The sequence below is a fragment of the Lepidochelys kempii genome, chromosome 9, assembly GCF_965140285.1.
Source record: "Lepidochelys kempii isolate rLepKem1 chromosome 9, rLepKem1.hap1, whole genome shotgun sequence".
NCBI classification, from domain to species: domain Eukaryota; kingdom Metazoa; phylum Chordata; order Testudines; family Cheloniidae; genus Lepidochelys; species Lepidochelys kempii.
The window spans coordinates 90,945,373-90,957,467 of NC_136388.1; the positions used below are offsets into that span (position 1 = coordinate 90,945,373).

Consider the following 12,095-nt stretch of genomic DNA (forward strand, 5'->3'; position numbering starts at 1 on the left):
TAATAAGAAATGAGACATTTGGTTAGCATAGTTTAGAAGAAAAGGATTTGCTCAGTGAGCTTCAAATGTTCCTTGAACTTTAGGACAATATTCAACTTCTCTATATAGACATATAACAGGGCTTCAGTACCTACTCTGTTCACTACCCTTTCACCGCCAACAACGAAAAAAGTCTTCTCGTCTCACTATGGGTCTAAACCAAACCAAGCCAGCCAGCCACACTGGTCTGTGGCAAAGCCAGTGAACAATGTCACACACAATCATGTACATAAATGAGGATGCTCTAGGTCACAGACTTATTTGATTGGCAGAAATATGTGTCAACCAGAAGTGACCAGGGTACTTTTGCGCATTGAGTCATATTTTCTGTTTTTTAAACTGCAGGTTTCCCCTCATTCTGACCCGTCTAGTATCCTTGCATCAAAATATTGTAAAAATCTGTAAATGTTCATGGTTTTTTTTAATCACAAGTAGCATACAAACTGCTGAATTCCTTACCGGGAGAAGAGTGTAACTGTGTTAGGATTTAGCCCACAATCCTGCAAACACTTCGAATAAAACGAGTAGTGTCTGGGATAAATTCTGGCCCAATTGAATTCAATGGTAAAACTCAAAGGAGCCAGGATTCAACCCATTGACTTTGCTGAGACTATTTATGTGCTTAAAGTTAAGCATGTAGATAAGCATAAGCATGTTCATAAACATTTGCTGGATCAGGAGAAAAATCCTTATGTACTTTCAAGAATCACAGTATCAGCAAGGTGAAAAGGTATGGTAAAGAGTTTTGTTTTAAAGGGACAGCATTAACTTAAAAATTACCCTTCTATCTCTGTTTTCTTTACCTGCTGTTGTAATATTAAGATCACTACAAGTGGAACAGATCAGAGAAGGGGCAGGAGGGGTGAATTCTCTCTATACTTTTCAGTTTGTTTGCTTTGTGTATTTGACAGCACTTTTTGTCGAGTGAATTTCACTATTTCTGCTGTACAGCCAATTAGTTTCCCTTATTGCTTGTGTGAGTATTTTGCATAGAACCAGGGAAGAAAAAAACATTTTTGAAAATAGAAAAATGTTATTGTAAAACTACCCAAAGTGTAAGGGGATTCAGAGACAGGTGTAGTACCTGGTATTCTTTTTAACTCTCATTTTTTGGGAGGAAAGGGAAGGAGTTAACTTTCAATTTGACTGTGCCCCTTTAAACCAATTTCACAAGGTTCAGAGAGGGGGCTAACCATTATTTCACCATATCTTACTCCTGGTCCTGGAGTACTGAATGTGGCAAATAAATTAGAGCACCACAGAAATATTGAGAACATTGGAATGGTTCCTGGCTGGAAATGATCAGCTTTCATGCAAGGATGGAACAAGACAAGTATGCTGTGTCCTGTGAAAGGTGGGCCAATTTGTTCAGTCAGTCATTAAAGGAAAGAAACAAGAGCTGTGTGTATATGTGTGTGTCACAAGCTTCATGTTAATTTAGTAATAAGAGATTGTTTGCATTATGATTATGTTACAGCTTCTGTTAAATAGGAACTACAGATCTTTGGGGCATAACATTAAAATTTACTAGACATTGCATAAGGTACATGCAATATATATATATTTTTAATTCTGTAGTATGTCCTTCTGAATCTTACTTGCTCAGCTGACAACATTTCTGATTTTTTCCCTGATGCCATGGAACAACAGGCATGAGTCTTCACTGCCTGACAGTTTGGATGTTTTTGAAAATCCCACCCAATGTTGGCCAATCTCTGCTCCTTCTGAATCCACCCTTTATGTAGTTACTCACATCTGTGTAAAGTGGTGATAAAACACTCCCAAACTCAGGGCCTGATCCCGCAAACTTGAACATGAGTATCTTTATTCATGTGAGTAATTCCACTGAATCCATTGGGACAATTCACATGGTAGAATTACTCATATGTGTTTGCAGGATTTTCACCCATTTTGCATGGGTGTAAATGATTCCACAAGGTGGAAGACTGTGGAAAAACAGGCCCCATGAGCCCTTTCCTGGTTCATTAGAATTAGTGAGAGTTTTGTTATCAGCTGCAGTAGGTTCAGGATCAGCCCAAACTCTATAATTAAAGAACAAATAGAATATACTCTTCCACATTTGAAAGATTTCCTATGTGATCATCTTTGGAGAAATGTCTGTTCATTCTTATTTACAGTATGTTATCTTTATCAAATATGTGCCTCTCACCAAGTCTTTGGACACATGTTCTCTGTATATGAACAATAATTTCCAAGGTAAGGCCCTGATCCTGCAAACTAATCTGCATGGGGGGGATCTTTGTGCATGTGAAGGTCCATTAACTTCAGTGAGGCTTCATGAAGGCATAGGGGTCCATCTGCTTGGAGCAGCTTGCAGGATCCAGGCCTAACATATTGACAATTATCAATAAAAATGAATCCCCTCACTTCACCTCCCCAGTCCCTTTAAGACTTAATTCTGCAAGTTGCTTAGCCCATCAGTGGGACTCTGTAAGATCCCAACCCTTCACGCTCTTTGGCACATGGGACCAGTGGAACAACTCAGGTGCTTAAAGTTGAATACATGTGTAAATCTGAGGATTGGGGCCCAGATGACTATGAACTGGCAAAATAAGGCCCCTATAGTAACAAAACCAGAAAGTAATATACTACTACAGAGAAACAAACAAAAGGCACATTAATTCGTATTGCAATTTATGTGCCATATAAATCAAATAAAAATAATGTAGGAACTAATAGTACATGAATATTTGGTTAAAGTGATGGTTTTCTGTAAAATATTAAGACAGAGCACAATAGGCAGTGAGTGGACATTGTTTACACAGTTAATATTAGGGAGCATTTATATGGCACTTTACATTTACCAAGCGCTCTGCAAACAGCTCAGTAATGCAAAGCAGAATGAGCATGTGGATAAACAGTGTGTGCCTGGTGGCAGCAATGACAATGTAGAATGGTCTGGCACTGTTCCACAGGACAGGCTAAGATGGTGGGGGAATCCCCCAGGAGAGCAATCCCTGTGGATGTTCCCTGGGCTGCTGCTGGATCCCTGAAGGGGGCAGTGGGGAAGTCTCATGGGGAAAGGTATCTGCTAGTCTCTTCCTAGTTGGGGAGAACCCCAAAAGGATTCCTCATGTTGGGGAATTCCAGGGGCTGTTGCTTGACCTTTCTTGGGGTATGACCATGGAGAAGTGTGTCTGGGTGGGAGCATGCTCCAGAACTGGTTTTTTCCCCTGGCTATTAGGGGGATCCCTAAGGGAGGAGCCCCTTTAACAGGTTTCAATGCTGCTTCCTGCTAACTATTTGTGTGGGGGGGTTCCATGCTGGAAAAGGATCTCAGTGCTGCTGCCTCCCCACTGGCAGGGAGGTGTCTGTTGGGGGGGGGGGCAGTGTAGTGCCCCCCAGCCAGAGAGAGGGTGCCTGTGGTGGAGGGGTCCAAGTGCTGCCCCCCCACTCCCTTACGATGGGGGAATGTGTGTGGAGGAGGGATCCCAGTGCAGCCCCCTCGCCAGAAGAGGTTGTCTGTGATCGAGGGTCCTTGGTGCAGCCCCCATCACCCAAGGATGAGGGGGGTGTCTGTGGCAGAGGGGTATCAGTACAAGCCCCCCACCCCCCGCCAATGATGGGATATCTGTGGTTGAGGGGTATCGGTACAGCCCACCAATGATGGGGTATTTGTGGCAGAGGGGTATCAGTGTAGCCACCCCCAGTGATGGGGTTTCTGGGCAGAGGGGTATTGGCGCAGTCTGTCTTGCCTCCCCCGCTGATGATGGAGTGTCTGTGGCAAAGGGGATCAGTGCAGCCCCCGGTGATGGGGTGTCTGTGGCGAAGGGGAATCACTGTGACTCCCCCCCCCCCGGTGATGGGGTGTCTGTGGCGGAGGAGTATCACTGTAGCCCTCCCCCGGTGATGGGGTGTCTGTGGCGGAGGGGTATCACTGTAGCTGGCCCCTCCCCCCGGTGATGGGGTGTCTGTGGTGGAGGGGTATCTCTGTAGCTGGCCCCCACCCCGGTGATGGGGTGTCTGTGGCGGAGGGGTATCACTGTAGCCCTCCCCCGGTGATGGGGCGTCTGTGGCGGAGGGGTATCACTGTAGCTGGCCCCTCCCCCCGGTGATGGGGTGTCTGTGGTGGAGGGGTATCTCTGTAGCTGGCCCCCACCCCGGTGATGGGGTGTCTGTGGCGGAGCGGTATCACTGTAGCTGGCCCCCACCCAGGTGATGGGGTGTCTGTGGCGGAGGGGTATCACTGTAGCCCCCCCCCCCCGGTGATGGGGCATCTGTGGCGGAGGAGTATCACTGTAGCCCTCCCCCGGTGATGGGGTGTCTGTGGCGGAGGGGTATCACTGTAGCCGCCCCCCCGGGTGATGGGGTGTCTGTGGCGGAGGGGTATCACTGTAGCCGCCCCCCCGGGTCATGAGGCGTCTGTGGCGGAGGGGTATCACTGTAGCCCCCCCTCCCGGTGATGGGGTATCGGTGGCGGAGCGGTATCAGTGCAGCCCCCCCCCCCGGGGGGGTGATGGGGCTGTGTCGGCGGAGGCGTACGTTACAAGCACTCCCCGGCCAGCGGCCGAGCTCCTCGTCCGTCCATCCCCGCGGGGGCGGGCCCGGCGCCGCGGCGGGGCGGCACGAGCCCGCCCTGGCGCGGGGGCGGGCCCGGCGGCGCAGTAAGGTGCTGAGATTCTGGGCGCGCAGCGGCTCTGGAGCTGCGGCGCGAGGCCGTGCGGGTGGCATGCTGTCCTCGGCCGCGCTGCTGGCGCTGGGCGCGCTGCTGTGGCTGGGCCCGCAGCCCCCGGGCCGGGCGGCCGCCGCCGCCCAGGCCGTGTGGACCGCCTGGCTGAACGTGTCGTGGCGGGAGCCCGGCGGCGGCGGGAACGGCAGCGGCTGGAACGCGAGCGAGAGCGGCTTCTTCGGGCACGACTCGCCGCTGCAGCGGGCGGCCGGGCTGCTGGTGCAGCCCGACGGGCCCGACGGCCTCAACGCCTGCAGCCCGCTCACCAACTTCAGCGAGGCGGGCGCCGGCCAGGCCTGGCTCGCGCTCATCCAGCGCGGCGGCGGCTGCACCTTCGCGGACAAGATCCGCCTGGCGGCCGAGCGCGGCGCGGCGGGGGCCGTGATCTACAACTACCGGGGCACGGGCAACGAGGCGCTGCCCATGTCGCACCCCGGTGAGTGACGCGCGGGCCCCGGCCCCGGCCGGGGGAAGGGGCCTCCCGGCTCGGCCCTCGGTGACTGCGGGGGATCGTCCCCTCCTCAGCCCGGTCCCCGCCGGGCGCGCTGCCCACCCCGGCCACTCTCGGGCACCGCCCCCTGTCCCTTCTAGCGCGCTCTGGCTCCCTGGGCTGGGCTCTGCGCCCCAGGCTCTGGCCGGGCTTCCTTATCGCATGGCAACGATGCTGCTGCCCTAGAGCTTCAGGGGCAAGCCCGGTTCGAGACTTGCCCTCTGGAGAAAGGCCTCCCGTGGAGGGGGCCGATGGCTTCCCGGTTCACGAGGCAGGGCTAGGTCTCCAGGGGTGAGTGTCCCTGCTGCGTTTTGGGATTCACGCCAAGGACCCGAAGAGGGCGTGGTGCTGTGCAGGTGTAGGGCAGTGGGGCTTGCAAGCTGAATGCATGTGGCTAAGCAGGCAGCAAACCTGCTGTTGCTTGCTGTCATAATGAACAAACAGCTAGTCACTAAAAGTGAATGGTCTTCAGTCGAGCTTGAATTTTTCGCCCTTCCCCGGGAGCGAGGTCTTCAGTAGTTTCTCTAAGGTCTGAACAGAGGGAGTTTGCCATATGCTAATGGGAAGGAGAATCCACTCAGCGGCAGTGTGTGCAGGGAGTCAAAAGGGCACTAAGTGGTAGTTTGAGTGGATTCTAAGGATTGGTGGAGCAGGGGTGGAGTTTGGGAGAACTTGGGAGGCAAGTAGGAGCATGACCTTGATATAGAAAGGCTAAGAGTCATTGCAGAGACTAAAATAGGGTGGACAGGAAGGCTATCTTGGCAGCTGTGGCTTGGACTGAAAGTGAAAAGGATGAGTGGGACAAGCCAGACATATGGGGGGATGGACTACTGTCTCCGCAATAAGATAGAATGGAAGAGTTTTGGGGGACAACGTAAGAGTAGGAATTGTGAGGGTTGGATGGGGGGGGGGAGGCTGGGGTAGAGTAATGATGGCCAGGTATTGCCAGGACTGCAAGCATAGGGGAATGGTGGTGGTGCTGTAAGGGGAAAAGGAGGAAGCTGGAGAGACGTTTAACTAGTATTCTAGCTCTTGGTTTTGAAAATGATCTTCTGAACACAAACTACTGCAGTCCTGAGTTTCCAGAGGGCTCCAGTGCTTACTGCTCAGAACTTCCCAAACCTGTAGCGGAGTGAAAAGCTGTCCCTGGCCAACACTTGGTTTTCAGAAGGGTGTTGGCCAGGGACTGATGGCATCTTTAGTCTGGCTAGTTTAGTCCCTTCGAGTGATTTTGATCTACTTCAAAAGACAGGAAGTCCTCATAATTACATGTCTGTTACTCTTTCCTGAACTTATACCAATTTATCAGCCTAAACATAGCTTGCTGTTCAAGGCATTTTGTTGAATTTCTGATTTAATACATAAGTGTTAAATACATAAGCTATTGCAGCTTAAACCTGAGTAGGTTGCTGCCTGAGTTCCCTGGGCTGGGAGAGCTGTGCACTGTCATATGGCAGCATGTGTTCAGACATATGGACTCGGGGTGGGAATTGTTTGGTTCTTTTTGCTACTAATCTAGTTAAATGTGCTCAGAGTCTGCTTTTCAGTCAGTCTACCTAAGGGCAGAGAGAGAGGCTGATGTCTCCTCCAGACATTTCTATTTTTAGTCACAGTTTTCCCTGCATCCCACACAACAATCAACTCTGAATGGAATTAGTGTGGGTCCCACCCTTTGATCTTCATGTAAAATCATTTTATGCCTCACAACTTGTCCCTTGCCAGGTTGAGTTGTGTTTCCAGTACAAGTATCAAGCCTTTTTTAAGCAAATTTACCTTCTGCAGAAGTTGATGACATAGGTTCCCTCCACTTGCCACAGAAAGTTTCCTGTTTGCCACTGGTGAGTGGGGGGTTTCCCCTCAAAACTCCTCATTTTTCAAATGAAGACTTAACAGTTTGATCGTCATGGTAGTACAGTCAAGCTAATATTTCATGGGAAAATATCTTAAGTTTGAGCACCAGAGTGGACATTAAGACTCTAGTTAACACTTTACAATATTAGGTTCTTAAAAGAACTTCCTTTGAAGTGTCTACTTTTTCCATTACTAATCTAGCAAACAGAAACAAAAACAGGGTGGCTTAAAACTTGCAGGCTTAAAACAAGACCTGAGAAAGACCTGGTGAAAATGGGGAAAGATTATTTCTTCACTCTTAAAGTGTTAAGGATAAATGGCATTTGTGTGGCTTTTTCCTGTGTATTTTTCATAAAGCACTCTTGAGGTTTCAGTCTTGCAAGTTCCTGGACTTAAAGAAGATAAATACAGTCATCCTGCCATTTATCCTCTGTGATCTACAGATGAAGTTGGGGGGTGTGTGTGTGAAGAGTGTGTGTGCATGTGCAGGAAGCTGTTTAACTCAACAAATACACTGGTGACTCAGGGTTTTCCAAAAGTCCTCTTAAGAATCTTTTTGGTACACCCAGAATCCACATAAACATCTATGAGATGAAGAGTTAAATGCAGGATGGTCCCATGGGCCGGATGTGGCCCGCAGGCTGTAGTTTGCCCACCTCTGGTGTAAAGACTAATGTGGCCCAAACAGACTTGCCAAAGCATGGACTTAAGTAAGGCAATGTTCTTAAGACTGGGCATAAACAGAGTAGCAGTCATTAACAGATCACCCTTAGTTTGGCATCTACTTATATCTGTAGCAAGAAGTATTAAGAGAAGGTAGTGAAGAATGTTTAACATGAACTTACAATAAAATTTAGTGGCAGATGAGGATGAAAGTGAAATAAGGAGAGAACTGTCTGCTATTCGATTACTGCACGTGTAACCTTACAACAAAACATGGACTTTGGGCGCTTTCTAGTTCTTGAAATGAAGCATCCCAACCATGTGTCTGGGTTCTGACCTGAAGGGATTGTCTCTAGCTTTGAAAAGAGAACTTTGATTCTTCAGTACCTGCACCTCGAATATTGTTCACCTAAATCACTGAACAGCCATCAGGGAGCAGCTACTTTTGATCACTGCTGACCTCTTAAACTAGTGTCCCAGGGATAGGAGCATCTCCTTACTAAACTGTTTAGCCAGCCAGTTTCCTCCGTGCCATATTTTTCTTAAAATCCCAGTTGATGGAGACTTGGTTAGCTTAATTGAACAAGCTGCTGTTCTCCATGGTGTGTGCTGTGCTTCAGAGATCTTCTCCCTCCCCTTTGCCCCTAGGGTGTAGTTTTGAGTTTTAGGCCCAGGGACTCATGCCACAATTGTTCAAGGTGGTGATCCAGCATGATTCATTATGTGCCCTGGGGTATATTGCAACTTCCAAGCCCAAGCATGGACAAAAAATGGAACAGGAAGTTCTAAACCAATGGATTCCAATCTTTTTGTCTGAAGCTGTCCCTCTGTAGTAATTGCCTTATGGTACCTCATGAATCCTTGCACTGTGCCATGACAATTGGGGCACCTAATTTGTGGTGCTGCCATTCTCTCTTCTTGTGTCCTTTGTCTGACTGTTTTGTCTCCTATTTCTCGCTGTTTCTACTTCATTACCTTTCCTGAGTCTTCTGATCTCTTCTCTCTCCCTACCCTCCAGTGCTCTCCTCTGCTTTTTCTGTTATCTGTCTTCCAGCTGCTGTATTTCCTGTGTGTCTGCCCCTGACAGTGCTGGCCTTTCTCTTCTCTTCCCAATTATCCTGCTTGCCAGGGACAGTGAATGTTTGTCTGTCCCCTAGCAGAGGGTAGGAATGTGGGGGAAGTGGTGCATGAAGCTCTGGTGATTCTGTCTGGTTCAGTGAAACTTTGCTGACAAGGCAACAGAAGAAGCAGTGTCCTCTGCAAAGAGGATGGGGATGGCAATGCATCACTGTTCGTTCTTTGGGGACAGTATAGCAGAAAAGTAAAGGGGAAGTGAAGTTAAGACATTAAAATGCAGTTCTTTTCTTAAAAAAAAAATGTATTTTAATGGTTCTTACCCCTGTATGTAGTCAGTCCTGTCTGCTGACTTGGGGGACAAATCTGCAACTGTTAGCACTTTACAGCAGTACAGGGAAGGAACTAGATTTTGTTCCTTCTACTGCATCACTAACAGAATAATTTGAGTTCAGTCAGCTATCTATCCATGCCTACTAATGATCCTATGGGCACAATCTGACCCATAGAACCTTTATTACAGGTGGCGGTGCTTGGGAAGGAAAGAAACCAGTTTGACCCTTATTCCGGGCCCAGCTTCTGGGTCTGACAATTGGAAAAAACACTTGTAAATGAAGCGAGTATATTTCATATGAAATACTACCAACCTGAACATGGACCCGGTAATGCTATATCTAGAATCACACTTGGAGCAAGAAGACAGACTGAAACAGGGAAGGAAAAACATGTACAGAAATAGCTTACTCACTAAGTCCTAGGATTTTTACCTCATAGTTTCCCACCTTGTGTATCACTGGTGTGACTCCCTCCAGAGGGAGTAACAATGGGAATCCTAGTGTAGAGATTACCAGGATTTTGCCCACTGTCATCTGGGGCTTCTCCAAAGGCCAACTTTGTGTAAGTAAACTTTCAGCTCATTTTTTGATGAAACCTAAATAAATAGTAAATTGGAGAAGTGCAGCTCCATGATATTTGAAACTAAAAGCTCACATATTCTGATTTGATTCTAAATTTATTGTAGGCCTGCATGGAACAGTGACTGAAATACCTTAATCTGCCTTTGCTAGCATGAAATAGACTATTGGAGACCGCACTTCTGGGAAGACATTGGTGCAGGGCAGTAATGCAGCCACATTGAGGGAGAATTGGAGCAGGTGGGGGGAATAGATTTCAGCCGAGGAAATGATGGTAAAAACAGGTGGGGCTGAAGTTAAATATTGTTGCCGACGCAAGAATATGCAAACCGTCTTCCTGTCCACTAAGAGGTTATGCATGGAAGCTTTCATGTACTGCCAGACAAAGAACAAAAGCCCTCTTGGATGGACTTGCACATGAGTAATGTAAAATATGTTGACTCTTCTCTCCTTCACAGGATCTCTGCTGCTACGAAGCTTTCCAACTCCTAATATAGGCTTATCTTCTAGACGTGCAATAAACAACTGTATTTTTTTGTATGATTATCAAACTTATCTTTTGAGGTAGAATTCTTATTTAGAGGCTCAAACGTTCCTGTACATTTAAGTAACTTATTTTTAGTCATTTCACTTTAAGAGGCTTGCATTATTTAATTACTGTGCACACATTGAGAGGGCTAGATTAATTCTGTTTTGTTCGCATCAGTCTTATGTCTAGAAATTAATGGTACATCAGTTTGTCAAAATTACCATTAAAAACACACACAATACAAAAATAGCCAAATCAGATATAATATCCTACCTAATACCTTCTAGTATCTAAAATGTCAAGGATTTAATGGAGTCTGATGTCATATTTATTTAGTAATTTTGTAAGCATTATATCTTATCAACAAGTAAACATCAGTTTTAACTATACTCATTTCAAGATGATGGTGCCTTTCTGTGGCAGGCTGAACATGGTTTCAAAGTATAATATTATGGGCTGATAATTGCTGACCTCTGTAACATATATTGGCCTTCAAAAGCAAACATGTGATTGGGGAAAGATTGAAACAGAGCAAGACCAAAGTACATAAAATGAGTTCAGTTAGCTTTAAAGGGTTCTTTAATAGACTTGAGCGAACCAGAATGTTAAGTGGTTTTCCTGTCAGGGTACATTAATAGCTGTGGAAGTTCTTTAAGTGTTAAGAGTAATATGTCTTGAAGATCTGCAAAGAAAGTACAATGTGATCTTTTTTTTTTTTTTTAACTTCCTTCTTCCAGTGCTCAGATCTTGACTCTGCTGGCCTTGAATGACAGATCATCTGGCTTTGTGAGTGCTATACCTGAGAGGGCCTGAGCAGACATTGGCTAAAAATAACCAACAAATGTATCAAGGAAAGAATACTAGCCAAGCAGGGGTGTTGCTGTCATGAAGCGCAGAAGTCAAGAGGCACAGTTTCTAGGGTATCCTATATTAACAAACTAGGATTAAAAAGGATCTGAGAGTCTAAACTTGGATCAATATATGAAAAAGAAGCTGGTGAGGTTAAAACCTTTAATGCCAATAGTAAAACTTGTACTGAAGGGATTAATTGCCACCAGCAAAAACAGCATACCATCTCTTAAGTTACTTGAGGAAGCAGTAGTCAGCAAGAAGACTAGCTGTGTCCTGTTCAGGCTTGTTATGAAGCATGGTTTTTAGAAACAAGCAGTAAAGGAAACTAATCTCTAAAGGAGAAAAGGATTGAGATCTGTGGTAAGTATTATGATTGGTATATCCTAAAGTAGTCTGTTTTTTAACACTATATTTGTGAATGGTAAATAAACAATCCTTTGCTGCTTTTGAAAGAGCAGAATCATAGAAATGTAAGGCTGGAAGGGACCTTGAGATGTCATCTGGTCAACCCACCATGCTGAGGCAGGACCTTATGCCTTATATTTATGCCTTATAATTATGCCTTCCTTGACTGGTGTTAGTCTAAGCTGTTACTAAAAACCTCCGATGACAGGGATTCCACAACCTCCCTTGAAATCCTGTTCAGTAATTAGTTAGTCTTTCCTAGTATCTAACCTAAATCTCCCTTGCTTCAGAGTCGGCTGATTACTTCTTGTCCTACCTTCAATGAATGTGGAGAACAATTGATTGCCATCCTCTTTATAATAGCCTTAACATATCGAAGGCTATCAGGTACCCCCTCGATCCTCTTTCTCAAGACTAAACATATCCAGTTTTTAATCCTTTCCTCATAGGTCAGGTTTTCTAAATCTTTTATCATTTTTCTTGCTCTCCTCTGGATTCTCTCCACTTTGTCCACATATTTCCTAAATTGTGGTGCCCAGAACCACACAATATTCAGCTGAGGCCTCATCGAGGCGAAGCCTTACCTTC

The 12,095-nt window shown here is 46.5% G+C and overlaps 1 protein-coding gene across 1 annotated transcript in view; it reads left to right on the top strand.

Annotated features, from left to right (window-relative positions):
• Positions 1-4,650: 4,650 nt before the first annotated feature.
• Positions 4,651-12,095, top strand: part of RNF128 (ring finger protein 128) — a 44,486-nt gene continuing 37,041 nt past the window's right edge. The window contains exon 1 of the mRNA XM_073358339.2: positions 4,651-5,165. Coding sequence (XP_073214440.1) covers positions 4,730-5,165 — 436 coding nt within the window. The 5' untranslated portion in view covers positions 4,651-4,729. The remainder of the gene's footprint in view (positions 5,166-12,095) is intronic.